General features: G+C 40.7%; 1 protein-coding gene across 1 annotated transcript in view; it reads right to left on the reverse strand.

Annotated features, from left to right (window-relative positions):
- Positions 1-17,250, reverse strand: part of itfg1 (integrin alpha FG-GAP repeat containing 1) — a 190,447-nt gene that overhangs the window by 58,343 nt on the left and 114,854 nt on the right. Inside the window, exons 11-12 of the mRNA XM_033622339.2 lie at positions 15,249-15,399; positions 14,039-14,147 (exon numbers count right to left, since the gene is read on the reverse strand). Coding sequence (XP_033478230.1) covers positions 14,039-14,147; positions 15,249-15,399 — 260 coding nt within the window. The remainder of the gene's footprint in view (positions 1-14,038; positions 14,148-15,248; positions 15,400-17,250) is intronic.

Below are 17,250 nucleotides of genomic sequence, written 5' to 3' on the forward strand. Positions count from 1 at the left end.
AACCTTTAAAACACCAAAGTCACACAATAACACAAATAACTGATTAAGGCAGTGGTAGATCGGCAGCTCTGGTGTTTAGTGAGGTAAATTAACTGTTTCTGTCTGTTTTTAAAGAGAACTACTCCTTTGAGAGAGCCTATTTAGTGCATTACATTCTGTTCTCACAAATTAGAGAATACTCAATTTCACTTCCACAGTTTTTTTCTCTTGTACCTGTGTGGTTAACAGGTAAGCTAAAAAATATGACACAAGTAAAATTACACTACCACAGTCTCTACAGCCCTTGGTGGCCTGTGGGCAATAGCACAAACTGTGAACGTCTGTCATTGTTAATGTTAATCTGGCAGGAACTTTTATAATACATCTTGTGTAAGACTGATGTGAAATGTATCCCCAAATGGGAAAGAGAGAGAGATGTCAGTGTATGAAAGAACCATGAGGACCAAATAATGTCACGTAGCTTAAATATGAAAATACTGTACGTTTGAAATTGATTGTCAGGATACTCTCTTGGTGGGAAACAAGTGAGAAGTGGTGTTAAGTGTCAATTACACTGACATACTTCAGAGAAATTAATTTGAATGGCAATCTGTGATTAGGTGATTGAAAACAAAATGTCACATTTTAGAAACATTTTAATTTCCAGTGTGAATGTAATAAAGCTAAATCACACTTGGCACCCCATGGCAATAACACTGTCAGAGCGCCCTAGCCTCATGTCAAACTTTCTCTCTCCTTTTTATTTCCTGCCAAACGTTAAACACCCAATAAAGCCTGAGTCAAAACCAAAAAGGAGGCACTTTTAGTCTTAACACAGCCACTGAACTCTCTTAAATGCAAGGTATGTGTGTCAATGGAAAAAATAATAAATGTTATCAGTGAGAGGGGACACACACGCATGCTACATTAGGAATTCCATGACATGAACTCACTGATGCATAAAGAGAAGGAAGAGAGAAAAAGACAGACATAAACTGCATGAATGCAGAAGTCCTTCACAACTCAGTGGGCACGCCGTCGCTCCAGGAAGTGGATGAGTTGGGGTGGGCATTCGTGTGTGAGTGTGTGAGTGTGTGTGTAGGCAAGTCAGTAACTACACTCAAGAGAGAGGAGGAAACTCAAATCGAGTGTTTCTTCTGTGAGGCCGCTTTGTTCTCCATACTTCAATCCTTGGTTGACATGTAACAAGCACATAACAGCTCCTCCATGGCCAAAACAAGATCCCTGGAATAGCTTTCGCACATCCAGTGGGGAACTGATTTTGTCTCTTGCCAATATAGCAGTCCCCCACCCCCCCCTCACACACACACACACACACACACACACACACACACACACACACACACACACACACACACACACACACACGGTACAGCCCATACACCCTCTGTGGGACCAGGCTAGCCTATTTTCTAGTGTAATATTAAGACTGATGGCAGCCCCTTCACAGGACTAACCTAATAAAGTGGAGGATGAACTGCTCTGTGTAGTCTGTGTGGGACCGTATGTGTTTTTCCATCATTGTGACAATGAACCAGCCACTGAGCAGCATTTCTTGAGCAGTGGTTTTAGGTGTGTTACTGAAAAATGGCCAGTCTCTGTGAGCAAAATAACCCACGTGTGACTGTGGCCATGGAATAGAGAAAAATACTGACAGTATATTTATATGAAAAAATACATGAGAAAATATAAATTGCGTACACACAATGTTGCAACAAAAATAGGAAAGTAAAGGCAGTTATCTGGCCCTCCAGAAAGATCAGGAAGCTTGATCGCATTAGAGATTAGGGCTTTGATTTAGTTTCCAAACATCTAAAATGGACTCTAAGATTTACGATTTAGTTTAGTGGTAGAACTAGAGTTAAACCTAGTTTTAAGTCTGAAATAATAATAATAAATCACAGCAGTGATGGGTGGAAAATGTTTAATATCTCATAAAGGACACATCTATTTAATATCTCAAGGACATATCCTTTCCAGCACAGAGTTGATAGATATGCACATCAAGTGATTCATAAGCATTGAAACCCTTAGGTATGCACAGTGGGATTCTTGATCAAATATATAAATATATATGTATGTGTCAGGATGTTTTGACAGTTTTGTGCCGATTCACAAGCAGGGATTTTAAACTGGACAAATGAGGCCAGTTGCCATGGGAATCCAGCTGTGTGGTTCTCAAACACTGCTGAATACACAGGCAGAGCGCTGGCCTCCTGCTAAGAGACTAACATCCTCAGAGGAGTGATTAACTGGCCTGTGCGAGATTAACCAGTGCATCCCAATTAGCTACTTACTTCTAATCCAGCCAGTTTAAATAATGCACTGGCCATTCTCAAACTGTGTGGGAGAATACTTGTTTTCTAAAAAAAAAACAAACAAAAAAAAACCTAACAAACAACCAAGATGTTTCTGCAATGTCTCAGCATCTTGTTCTGAGGCAATTAAAGCAGATGTGGTCAGGATAAAACTCTGGATAACGTGGTGGACGCTTTTCCTGGTGAGGAGGAAATATCTGGTTAACAGAAGCACAGTTTACAGTGTGGGTTTTTTGGCTAGTTTAATGAAAAGCAAAAGTAAAGTTTCATGATCAAACGACAGCGGGATCAGTATGTTGGGCCTTGTTGAGTTTCAGTGACAGCTTGGTGACAGCTGCCATAACTCAGATTTAACAGATGAGACACGCTGATGGGTTTGGATGAAAATGCATCACTTAGTAATATACAGTAGTCTGCCATTATTGGGAAGGAGGGGGCTGTGCTCTTAATCCCTGCTGCCAGTTTGTGGTCTGGGACACTAAAAATCTGATCATTTCTCACCATTAAAATCTCATGGGCGTAGTATGCTTTAGTGTTATTACTGATACTAGCCAGACATGCTGTATACAAGTTTCAGAAATGTGGGAACAAGAGTTAATATTTCGTATATTCTGTAAAATAAATGTTTCCTGTTAAAGCCTGCCAAGTTTGAAATGAATTTACTTACATTTTAGGTGTTGACATCAAATATTAATGAGTTACTTTAAGCAATCACTGACATGCCCAAGCAATTATTTGACGTGTCTTTCTACTGAATAGCAGGCAAAAGCATGAAACCTGGCAGAAAATAAAACCTGAATTAGGTTTGTGCTTTCATCAGCTGGGTTGTAAATGCCTGCTTTTTTAATCACTATATCCCTATCGTGTTAAATATTTAAAGACTAATTTAGAAAACTAATCTAAATTTAAAATACTACCTAACTTCCGGTATTGTAGTTTATGTGAGAGTAGGATTTTTTTTACAGACACCCTAAAATTTCTATTTTGAAACTGAATGTTCTGAATTAAAAATGCACAGCCATGATGCAAACATTTCATACACATAACAAATCTAAACACTTACTTAAAGTTCTTCTTATGCCAGCTACAAACATTGCACCCTTATAGCAGGACCATGCACTTACAAAGTCAGCTGGTCCAGATTTGGTCCGTACTAAGTGGCAATAACAGTAACCAGTAACACTCTCTATCTCTCTCTTTCAGGATCTCTCTCCCTCTCACACACCTCACCACATGATAGTTTCCATTAAGGTCAAGGAAAAGTGTTAAGGAAAAGAAAAAGGGTGTATTTTTAACCATTTGACTGGAGCCCAGAGGTTTTGATAAGCTACTGAGTGTGGTCTGAACTGCATCACATGAGAAAGTGTTGATTTGTGAAAGACAAGATTGCTGGTGTCACTACACAGAACCATACATCATGCACTGTGCATGTGTAACTCAACAGAGATGAGAGCTAGCTTGATGGCTCACTCGTAAGCTTCCTCATGAAACTGTATGCAGTTTACATATTTTGTAATACCAGTATATCAGATATATGCATGTTGGGCCATTCAGAAGTTGCTTCTGAGCTGGGTGTGGCCCACGGGCAGCCAGCTGAATAGGTCTGCCTCATAATTTGCTACAGATATGGAGGTAATTTCATGGGAAATTAATTTCTGTAACTGCACTCAAAAGTTATTGCTTCTGTTTGTGTAATAATAGACGCTGAAATGTCATTTTCAGCATTATATTGTTTATAACCTCAGCTTCAGATCCCTACACTATCTAACATGTATGCCTGATGTGTGAGAGAGAGATTGGATTTATCTAGTTGGAGCCTCACCTGTAATTGCGTCGCCATTGCCACTCTATAAAAAGAAACTACAGGGAGCCATGGTAACCACATGCACACGTCACAACACAGTCCTGAGCTGTTGGGTCAGCTGACGTCACATACAGGCCCACACATACATCAAGAGCAAAATGCGATGAACAGACCTTGACGGGAAAACATGGCGTGCCATGTCAGCGCTAGTGGCTATGAGTGCGAGTCAACGAGAGTTAAGCAGACCCACGCTATACATGCAAACACACAAACACAACAATCTGACAACTGAGCAGCATTTGCTCCGAGATGCTCATCACTTCTCATTGTCCTCAGGCTGCTTTTGCTGACTCCAAGGCTGCTTACAGACATGCACAGGCACAACACAGCCCCTCTCCATACACACCATCAGACACAAACACTGTGAGTGACAGTGAGCTGACATCTGGTCTTAACATAGCAACTCCATAAATGACCACCTGCTAATGGCTTTGTTATCTGTGTTACAAGGATAATACACAGTATTGTTACTTATGGTGTGTACAGCATGTACTGCACAGATTCTACTTTTCTGTCTGGTAAATAAAAGCCTACGTAGCATTAGACAGTTGGATCTTACAATGAAAGCTTTGCAATAAAAAAAGGACATTTAATCATTACTTAACAAAATGTCTCCTGCAAAACTGCTCTCCTCATGTGTGCCTGACTGAAAACTAAAAAAAATATCCCTATCCGCCCTCATTAGACATACTTTAACGGCTATTGTCTTGTCTAGTCCAAGTGTAAGTAAGACAAGGCACTGCACCACTGTGGGGATTCAATTCCCTGAGGAAGCCCTGCCTGCTCAGCGCTCACTTTGGGTCACATCATTATAGCATTGTTGTATGCCCACTACCCCTGAACAGCTGGCAGTGGCTTCCACAGTTTTTCACTTTCGGATGAACGCTACAAATGCAATATGACCACCATGTTAATTATCTATATCAATTAGAATAAAGTTTAACATCCTCACAGAGGCTAGCTGTCTAGAGAGAACATGTTCTCTTCATCCAAAGTGGTGTTTGGCTGGCAGCACATTACAGCAAAATTACAGCAGTGCAATCTCTTTTTTTGTTCGATGATCAAATGTGCTTTCTCAAAACCTGCACAGGAAAATTGCACATCAGATATACTACATTTAAAAACAAACAACATAATCTAAATCCTAATTATCCAAGACTCAAACGGGAGAATGTCCCTCCTTTTTTTGAATATATGAATGACAAAAATGTTGTACACATAGAAGTTTGTGTACTTCTGACAACATGGTCAGTTTCCAGTCAGCTGTAGAAGACAGCTGACTGGCCTGCAGCTCTGGGTCATGAAGGCTAATGTTACAGACAGCACTTTCCCTCCACTTGTTGTGGCCTGCTACACTCAATGGGACTTTGCTTTAGTTAGAGGTATTGCCAATGGATGCACAGCAACATTATTTTGAGGAGATTTAATCAGCTTTCAGAGTCATTAATCAAATAATATAATTCAAAATTGGGTGCTCGTGGTTGTTTTCATCTTTGAATCCACTACCCATAATTTGCTAATTGGCCTGTCCTACTGCTTTTTCAATTCTCAGTGGATGAGGTCCACACTAATAATATTGAACTTGATAAAACTTAAAATTGATTTAGGTTGGCTTCTCTATCACAGTATTCTCCCAGCTGCTGCCTGTAAGATGGGTGGTAAAGTTTATAGCTTTTTTACACTTAAAACAATAGGGGTATGACAAGAGGGCATCTTTATGCCATACTGAAGTGTCATTATCCAAAAATCTACCAGCCATTGAGTAATTATTCTTACTTTTGGTCAAGACCTGCATAAACTAATGTGATTTGCAAAAAAGCACCTGGGTTGATGCCTTCCTGCTGTTTGGCTTTGGGCAAGAAGTGGTAACATCACAAATGTTTTAGAAGAGGGCCGAGAAGATACTGTACTAAAACAAGAAATATGAATTACTGCTCCATGTAGGTGATGAATAAATGTCTGTAACATGTCGTATAATGCGCTGTATAGCTTGCTTGTTGTCATATTTGCAGGCAGAGCAATGACGGCTTCAACTGTCAACATAAGCTGGTGCAGGATGCTATTTTGACAAACATGGGAGCGGGCGCTCCCACTCAGCCGTCTTTGTGTATTGCAGGAGACACTGGAAAAGTATTCACACCAATCTGAATATACAGCCTCCAGTCAAATCCTCCTCCGGACGACAGAGCCACACTGAATGACTTCATGTAAATCTCCTCGTTCTCATTTGAATGAAATGAAAAGAGGGAATAAAAGACAGCTCTGACTGACAGACTGAGAGAGGCGGAGAGGAAGCGGGAGGACAGGAAACGAGACATTTTCCGAAGAGAAACAAGAGAGGAGTGAAGGCAGGGTGAGGGCAGGAGGAGAGGTGAGAGCAAGATAAAAACAGGTGCTGGAGAGGGTTAGAGGGGAGGAAATGAGAGAGTCAGCAATGAGAAAAGATGGGAGAAAAGGAGAGGGGAAGGGAGGAAAGCAGAGGAGCGGAGGAAATGTGGAAGGAGGAAAGAAGAGAGCTGAATTCGGTAGAGGAGAAGAGATGAAAGGAGAGGTGAGGAGTGAAGAGAGGAGAAGGCAGTATGTGGGCCTGAGAAAAGCTCCCAGATGTTTCTCAATGCAGCTAATCTGCATCCTAATAAGTGAGCAGGAAACTAATCAACTCATACAGTTCTGCCTGCCACTCTCTCTCATCACCCCCCCCCCCCCACCAACACACACACACTTTGAGATGCTCATGCAGCGATACCCCGTCCCTCTCTCTTCCCCGTCACCCATCATTTTATCTTTCTTTCTAATTTGGGAGTTTATGATTTCTCCCATCTCCTCGCTCCTCAGCAGTAATAATCCATCCATCTGTCCACCCTGCAACCAATTTGTGCTTCATTGTGTCTTACAGCTAAAGTGGAACCACTTTGCTTTGTGTAAGACTTAACAGCTCCATGCATGTCCTCTCTATGTTCCTGGAAAACCCAAAATGCCACATGAATAAACAAAATATAAATGTAAACAAAATGTATATGTCTCTTCAATGATGGGGTTCAGTGATCGGGTCCAAAACGGACCGGGGAAAGACCAACCTACACATGAGCCAGAATTTTCAAAAGAGACTCAATTCTAATTCACACCCAGTCCAGACAGACCTGATGATAATTAGATCTGATCCCAATGTGGCTGACCCAAACAAACCCTAATGGAGAGTGATCGCCTGCACTGGCTGTATATTAACCGATTTGTATCTGTGTTCAAAAACAGTCGCAAAATATTTTCTCTGCAATTTAGAATTCAAACTCTGCTTATAAAAAAACAAACAAACAAACAAACAAAAAACACATTTTACTGCTGATGATTATGGCGCAACACATGATCACAGCTTATTTCGAGTTTGCTAGGACTCACTTACGTATTAGACACAACAGACTCAATACCTGCAACACTGCAGCAAGACCCAACGTGATCTGATTAGAATTAATATAATTTGTACTTGGCCTGGCTCAAGTTGTGGGAGGGGTCTTGGTTGCCGTTGTCACAATCACATGGTGGTCATTCACCCATCAGGAGCTGCCAAATATCAAGAGGGCTGATCTAATCTAACACGAGCCCGTCAGAGACAAAGGCTACAGAGGAGGGACGAAACACAAATGCAAGAACATTAGTGTCCTGCAGGATGGTTACGTCCAATGATTAATAACCTCAACAACTGATTTAAAACAAATGGTGACCTGCGAAAAGTCTTGAGTTGGTGATGCAACAGAGGATACCAGACACGGCTTCCACCACCCAGCTTGAATTAAGTGGCACTGCATGAGATGAGTCAAACTCATCTGGTGTGGTGTTGATTTAAGTGCACCGTTGTTGTTGCCAACAGCACTTAGCATACAGTATGCTGCTGCATGTCAGAAGCTGGAACAGCTGCAAGGTTAGCATTAGTAACCTTTAACAAGTATGAGTGTAAATTTACATGAAATTTACACTTCAAAACGTACCTTGGTTTAGCGATGATGCACTGGTACAGTACATCTTTTTTGTTTTTAAAGATTATTTTTTCTGTCTTTTTGCCTTTTATGTATAGGACAGAGTGAACTTGCAACCACTGCAGTGCCGGCACTATCCACTACGCTATCGATGCCCCCAGTACATCTTTTAAAACAGCAAAAACTAAGAAATGCAAAACACAAAATTTCCTGTATTCAATTCAAATACGAGTGTACAGCCATGCTAGCTCTGTGAGGCTGAACTTAAGCCAAATGCTCACTTCAGCATGGTAACATGCTAACAATGACAATGCTAGCAAATTGATGGCATTTATGTTTATTGTTTATCATGTCCACTGTGTTAAATGCTAACATTTGCTAACTATCACTAAACTGAAGATACTGCTGAGGTTGATGGGAATGTCATGAGTTTTGTGGCTATTTGGTCATAAACCAAAGTAACAAACAAAATGAAATGGACCAGATGGTGGTGCTAGATTAAAGGACAGGAAATCAAAGTTTTAACAAATTGTCTTCTGGGGACCATGAACGGGTACACCAAATTTCACAAAAATCCATCCAATAGTTGCTGAGCTACTTTAATAAAAGGCAAAGATGTCACCCTCATGATGGTGCTAGAGGTGAGATCAGAGGATCACCAAAGTCAGAGGGATGCATCCTCTGGGGAGCATGGTTGGCTAAAATTTCATGGCAATCCACTGAATAGTTTTTGAAATGTTTCAGTCTGGACCACAGTGGAGGCACAGGCCGGCATTGCCATCCCTATATATACAGTATGTATACTATATATACATTGTTTGTACATCTTTTGTTATTTTTACAGAATGGCATCCTAGCTGCCAATCTGTTGGTCTGCAGCTGTATTAAAAACCCTCTAGCCAGCTCCTAAATAATATATGCACCTATGGCAACAGAGGTACGAGTCTTGATGGAATGTGCTAGTGAGTGAACTATTGCATGTTGGATGCACGGGAGGAGGAGATGTCAGACCGGTACAGGTTCAGGTCATCTCAGTGTGAAAAGCCCAGCAAGAGTCCAGGCCTCTGGCAGGCTGAGAGGCAAGGCTGCTGTCCGGGGCCAGCCTGTGATGGATTTATCCCGGGAAGTCCGTGTGCATCATGGGATCTTACCTTTCACTCACAAACTGCACACACACACACCAAAGCAGACACAAAGTCAATCCATCAGCGGGTGTTGTTCAATAATGCTCTGGGGAGGGTTGAGGGATGTCATCTTGAGAAAATAGGATTCCATCTTACAGATCGGAGGACTGGATCAGGCTGTCTACACAGACACATCACTGGCTGACATAATGTGCCACGTCTGAATATGAAGTTCGCATACTCAGTCTCACTTATTACAGTGTAATGCTATCAGCCATGCTCTCAGAGACGCCTGAAAAGAATGGTAAATAAACAATTTGCCCTCAGGGGGGTTTCACGGGAGGTGCGAGACTATTAAGCTGCATTTGAGCTCCCGTTCACAGGGGAGAGGAATGAAATGTCGACAGGGTGTAACACTTGACAGATACATTTTTATTTTGGTTGCTTGTTGTTTGCTCGCTAGTCTGTCGTCTGCTAGACGTAGAAAACGCAACACTGAACATGTATGAAATATTCACAACCAAATGTGTAATAACTGAAGTCAAATAAAGAGGAGAAGTGGGGGAGCTGACAGTGTTTGCATCGGTCGGGGGGAAGACAGGCATTTTGGTGCGGGTGTATCAGTGTGTGTTTTGTTTGATGTGCTGCAGTGAGACAAGACATGGATAACGAAAAGAACAGCAGTGTTTAGAGAGGCAGCACAAAAGGAATTCATGTTACAGCAGGAGGAAGGGGGACGAGTCAAGGTCACACAAACATGCTGTACACACAGAGGCTGTCAGGCTAACTGAAAATACACAACTCTTCCTTTTACATTTTTTTCTCTCTTGACATACGAAATAATATCTAATATTTGTGGCATTTTCTGCCAAACACAGGCATTACTACTTCCCAATGTGTTCCACGGAGTTTATTGCTGTTGAGCCCCCTGCTCCTGGAGAAAATCTAGACTACAGTGAGCCTCTATGTATCAGAATCCACATAAACGAGATGGACTATATTTGGAATACAGATCTTATTGTCTATAGATAAGTAATATAATCTGGAGATGATCTGATCATTACTGTAAATGTGATTTAAGTTACTGTCTAAAAACTAAAGGCTCTGCACACCTCTGGTACACCTACAGAGGGGATTTTACAAATTATACCTTTATTACTTTTATTACATTAGTGACCTTATGAACATCTATGCATGCATGGATAGCTCTGCCCATTTTCAACTTGAGCAAAGGTATAATCAGTCATTAACTAAGAACACCTGTGATGGTGTGCAAGGCCTTAATCTTTTTAAACTAATAAGTCTCCACTGAGCCAATCTCAGTACCCATCGGCCATCGTCTGATGACAATGAAGCCTCTGAGGGCAATGGCCAATATTTCAGGAGATCCGGTGAACCCAGTGGATATCTGGGCCAAGACTTCATCTTCTGTGCTCCACTCATTGTTTACAGTTTGATTAGTAACTTGAAACAGGTCCAGACAACATTTCAGCTAATCTCTATAAACAGACACCTGCGTATGAATGCAGACAAATTAGAAAAAGCTAATAAAAACATAAATCGTCGTCAGATGATAGCCGATGGGTTCCGAGATTGTGTTGACCTAAAGCGAGCATTCAAACCAAATCTTCTGAGATGCAACTGGCAGGACACAGGACATCATGGGTGTCATTTAGCTCTTCTTTCTGTACGCTGGACACAATGGCATCAAGCTCAGTGGCTCTACCTTATCTCTGGCGAAAAAGTCTAACCTTGTCATGAAACTGCAGGTGCTCCTCCTGGAACTAACTTGAACAATGCAAAGTCGAGCCGGAAACTACTTGAAGTGGGCTAAAAGCAGTGCTATAATCAATAGACCAAACAGAGGATGTTCTTGTGTCAATTTTAGCAGCTCAGTATGACACAGCTAATCCTCGTCTAAGTCTCCAGTCTCATCATTAAAAGCAGTGTAGCATCATCCATCAAAGTTCAGCAAACAAAATCTTGGAATTACTAAATGCTACTAAAATTCACATGAAACATAGATATTGTGACTGATCAGGCTGCCAATCTCTTTTGCCAGTTTGACATTTATTTAAATATTTGTAACTTCCAAATATGACTTCATTTTACTGCTGATGATTATGGCGCAACACATGATCACAGCTTATTTCGAGTTTGCTAGGACTCACTTACGTATTAGACACAACAGACTCACTTCAGGTTTTTGTCATTTTGTTTTGTAGCCTATTATGAATCTATTTAGTTTAATTTACATCATTGTAACACTGTAGTATTGTGAGTATTTACTACAAACAGTTTGAGTTTCATGTTTTTGTTTAGCTGTTTAACAGAGATCCTGATGTGTTTTTAATAAACGAAGAGCATCATTACCATTCAGTGTATCTCAGGCAGTGCGTACAAGAAAGGTCGAATTTGTATGTATATGTAGTTCTTGGCAAAAAACTACATATACATACTGTAAGAATGTTAAGTGTGTATGCTAGCGTGTTTACAAGGGCACGGTGATGATTTATGTGTGTAAGTTGTAGCCCCTCCCTTCAATACAAGACAAAACAACAACTGTTCACCAACTGTTCTGAAACAGAGAGGGATGAACAACACTCTTTCTCCTACTAATGAGCAGAGTGGAGTGACAGATTAAACTGTGCAAAGGCCCACCCTAGAGTGGAACTATTTTTGCATTCCTCAAATGTCACTAGGTACTGACGCTGTACCAACATTTTGACTTCAAAAGACAGCGTCTTGATTTTTACTCAAACGCTGTTACAATAAAAGAAATAAAATCTATTACCGGTAACTGAAAGGAAAATGCAGTGAGCCAAAAATATAAAAACTATTTCTGAGCATCGCAAGCAAATACTGAAGCTACAGTTGCTTCTAGTCAGACATCATTTGTGAATATCAGGTTTAAAGTGTGACTGAAATACAGCGTATTGCACAAACGGTGGGTGCCATTCCTTCTGAATTAATGTTTAGTCATCTTCGTTGCACAGACAGAATAAAGGTTATTTTTCTGGCATTTCTGACACCTTCATCAGGCAGTCAAAAGTGGAAAGTGACAGGTTACATGAGGAGAGAGGAAGACGGCTGACATGCAATAAAGGTGCCAGTCTGGCTTCAAATCCAGGATTTCATGGTTACATGGTGTGTGCACCACAGGCATTTGTGTTCTGTAGCAACACAGGAAATCATTAATTCAATTACAAGTTTTACATTCAGCTTTGAACTTTACGACTAATGATGCTAGATTTCTATATTGAGAAAATCTGGTGTGAAATATGTAATAGTTTACAATCTCACACAGCCAAAAGTTAGAATAATTTGATCACTTTACAATAACATGGAACACAGAGATCAAACAAAAATCCAAGTGAAATATCAGACTGACTGCAAACAGAAAAAAGCTTAATAGTATCTGCCTCTTAAGGCTGGGGTTGGTAGTTTCTTTCCTGTGTCACAGAAGTCCTTGAAGAACTTCAAGCAAATTGTAATTTAGGTGGTGTGAAAGAAAACTAGACTTCTGCACCTCCTCTTGGCTTTGTTTACAGGCTTTAGAAATTCTAGGGTGTGACAGGAGACTTTGGTCAATCACAGGTCATTTCAGTGCCAATATCCGCAAAGTGTTTCACAGATGGAGAGACCATGTTAGCTAGAGCCTCAAATCACAGTGTGTCTCCCCTCACTCATCGCTGCTACAGACCACCTCCCTACAGGAGACAACTGCTACAGCAACTGGAATCTAGCCAGCGCAAACCCCTACTCCAGAGGACCGGACAGCCCAGACTCCATGTCGGATCAGCAAACTTTCTGTTGCTGCTGTTACACAGGTTACACCTAGTGGTGCTGCTGGCCACCAGCCTGTGGTGACACCTGGTGCTGGGGGGGGGGGGTTTGTGCTGGCTGAATTCAAGCTGCTACAGGTGCCGAAGAAAGGTCTGTGTCCCAAGCTGCTCTTTGCTCTCCCCTGGCAAAGCAGCCCACAGCAGCAAGGAGTGAGGCAGAGGGATGGTAGCAGTGGCAAGAGTAGAGCAAGAAGGGGCTGAGCAAATTTGCTGTGTGTAGCTCCACGATGAAATAGGACGAAATAAATCATTGTACAGGGAACACTAAGTTACTGTATGAAGCATGAGTGTATGCACATGGTTATCTGGTGGGAGGGGCTTATGGCAGAGAGGAAAAAGGGAAGAGCTGCAGGAGGAGGGTGTATTAAATTCTGCCGTGCCTTTTTCATATTTCTGCCTTCACCAGCTTTAACAAAATTTACATTACAATATGTAGTAATTCTACTGTAGCTTTTCCAACAAGTAAAACATTATCAACTTTAAATTGTAGTCCATTATTCTGATTCCACTCCTTGTGTCAGTGGCACAAACTAGACTGGGAGCTATGTGCCTTACTTTGCTGTATTTACAGTATATCATTGCTGTTTTCTCCACCAACTGAGTAGCTTGAGGCTAAAAAATCTTATTAATATGACAGATAATAGTCATGACCATCTGGTTTCTGGTTTGGGAAAAGAGCTGCTCATGTTCAATGATTCTAATTGGTCTGGGGTGGTTGTGGTAAAAAGTAAAAAAAAATACACAAAGCCATAAAATATCAAAATTTCAGTTGCATTTCGCTCTATGCAATTAAAAAAAAAGACAAAAAAAAATGGTGTCTTTCTCTTTCTTCATGTACCCCAACCAATAAACTGGTTTAGGCATGTGGAGAGGAGACGGAACAGAGCTCCTACTACTTGGAAAATCAGTCACTTACCCATCACTTTAACGAAGTAGGCATCAGCTTCAAAATTGTTCTTCAAAGCGTGGATGATCAAGTCATTTTTGCCCTCTGCCTGGCTTAGAACCAGCATGTCTAATATACCCTGCAAATGAAGACAGGCATATAGATAAGGGACAATGGGAGCATGGTGTGTGTGTCTTCTGATGTACATTTTTATCCCTCTAACATACTGGGTGACTGATCCAGCATTATCTTATCTCTATTCTTCCCCCTTTCTTCTCCTCACTACGTCTCTCTTCCCCATTTATAAATTCTCTCTCAAGTGAGTGAGAGAGTGAGAGACAAAGAGCGGGGAGAGCAGAGTTAAACAGACAGGCTGCATTAGCAGTAATAATTAATTCTGATAAGACAGGAACAAAGAGCAGATTGCAATACAGCTTCTGCACTCTTTGCAGTTGCACATTCTGAGTGGGAGTGGGAGTGTGTGTATTGTATGTATGTAACAAGTGTGTATGACAGTGTCTGTGTTTTGTAGTATGTATGCACCTCTGCAGGGGTGCATTATTTTTTAAAATGAACACGCCATTGTCATCACGGATAGAAATCCAGGTTGACATAAATGAAAAAAACTGTGTAAAAACAACAGCATATATAAGAGGTGTAAAAAGAAAAGAGATAAATATAATGCTTTGTCTAGTAAACACAAAGCTGGCAAAAATGGAGAAAATCAGGCTTGCACACAAGCCACTGTATGCACTTTAAATGGCATTACTGATTAGAAACAAGCACTAAAATGAACACGACATTGTTCTGTCCTCAGTCCAATTCTAGAATATTACTTCTGAGCATGAAAGGAAAAGCATAAACTTAAATCATTTTATTGACGTCAGTGGAGAAAAAAGCTTTACACATAATCCACTTTTCTGCATTAGAGAAATCAAATATTCTTGTGTGCTCTGTGAGATTTATTCATTTTCTTCTCCATTTGCCATCAAATTCTTTAATACTGTAGAAATTCTCAACAAGGGGATGTCACATTAGTACCATTTCAAACTATCTGATACCAGTATCATTGTAAATGCCAGTGCATTACTTAGACAGACAAAAGGGGACGGACAAAGGAGGTGGACATATAGAGGAGGAGATATGGAAGGAAAAAGAATAGGAGAAAGGATGGTGCCGTATGCTGTATGTCTGACCAAAACAAGCTCTGAACAACATTATTTCAAAACAAATTACTCACGTCCTCATAGATGTCAAAGAATGTTGCCATGATGGCATTTTGGATGGCTCCCAAATCTGACTGGTCCCAGTGGATGTGAAACATCCTTCCTACACTATGGCAACTGGGGTTGTTACAGGGCACGTTCTCCAACAGAAAGGCCCGCTGACCACTGGGAAGCAGAGAGATAGAGAGAGAAAGAAAGAAGGAGGGAAAATGCATGTTATCATTTGCATCTATCATTTGCATCTAAGATGGTGACAATGAAGCATCTTGATAAACAGAAAAGGAAAGTGGTTTGTGTCACCAGCAGATCAGTCTGACACTTTCTCGGCTGAATCATACCATCTGACTCTTAAAATCACCAAGACAACAAACACAGATGTGATGATATTTATAATGTGATAATAAACTCTGTGGTGACTCATCATGGACCATTTGTGATGCTGACCATGCTGACCTCTGCAAACTCCCCCCACCAGCTCCAACTTCATCTTGCTCTCAGTTGGACCAAAGAGTCTTAGCAGGACATTTCTCCATTAAGTCAGTTGCAGTGTTTTTGTTTCATATCACAATAATAGTATGTCTGAACTTATGCATTCAAACCTTTATTTAGAGGGACAGCACACCCCAAAATTAACAATACATATTTTCCTCTTACCTGTAGTGCTATTTATCAATCTGAATTGTTTGGTGTGAGTTTTTGAGCACTGGACATGTCAGCTGTAAGATGTCTGCCTTCTCCCCAGTATAATAGAACTACTGGGCTTGTGGTGCTCAATGCGCCAAAAAAAGGTAAACCTAAAAACTCAACAGCAATGTCTCTTTCCAGAAATCATGACCCGGTTACTCAAGATAATCCACAGACCTTGTTGTGAGAAGTTTTATGTAGGAACTATTTTCTTTCAACAACCGTACAATAGCCAACCATATCACCGGGGAATCAATAAAGACAAAAATCCTCATTTTCAATTATGCCCAGCAACACAGACATCAATCAATCAAAATCAAACCAAGACAGAACTACAATCTTACAAAACAACACTTGAAACAGTTACAGGTCTATAGTGGACAGTTGTTAGGTGAAATCCTCAAGTGGCTAGGTGATATACGAGTCTTCAGTTTTAGGTTGTTTTGCAAGAGATTCTATGAATCTGCTGCACTAATACTAAAAGCAGTCTTTCCAAAATCAGTCCTGGCACGAAGTGTATAAACCATCTTGTCACTGGAGCGAGTTAAAAGTGGACTAGGGTTCCAATGTAACATGGATATAATACATGATTATAATTCTCTGATCAGGCCTTTAAAGATACACAGATATCAATGATTATTGTGCCTCTCAGTCAGAGAAGGCCAACTGTCTTTATCATAGAGGATACAGTGATGAGTATTGTAGGTATTACCGGCGATAAACCTCAGGGCTCAGTGGTAAACACAATCTAAGGGCCTAAGTGTGGAGGCAGCAGCGTATCTGTAAATTACATCCCCATAATCCAAAATTTTGAGGGAAGTTGATTCAACAATCCTCTTCCCACAGATCAAAGGATATCTGGATTAATTTCTAAATGAAAGCCAATCTTTAGTTGTGATTTGCCAACAAGATTTCTGATGTGGTATTTAAATGTGAATTTGTCATCGAGTCCGATGCCAAGATACTTTATTCTGTAACTCTTTCAATACTTCATACATTGACAGTAGAGATAGGTAGATCACAGGAGTCAATGCTTTTGGATCCTGAGAAAACCATACATTTTGTTTTATTTGCATTAACCTATCTTAACATAAATAAGAACTTCCTGGAGAAAAGAAAGTTGCAGGTTTTCCACAACCAGTTGTACTGAATCAGCAAAACAATACACAATAGCGTCATCAGTATAAAGGTGGGCTTGACAACCATAAGCTGAGGGTCTGATGCCAAACATTATAGTGCTCTATTTGTCACAATAAATAGTGAGCTACAGCTTTGAAACACTGACTCTGACCATAACTCCTACTTACTTTGCCTTCAATGTACTGCTATCAC

Source organism: Epinephelus lanceolatus, chromosome 2 (genome assembly GCF_041903045.1).
Source record: "Epinephelus lanceolatus isolate andai-2023 chromosome 2, ASM4190304v1, whole genome shotgun sequence".
NCBI classification, from domain to species: Eukaryota; Metazoa; Chordata; class Actinopteri; order Perciformes; family Serranidae; genus Epinephelus; species Epinephelus lanceolatus.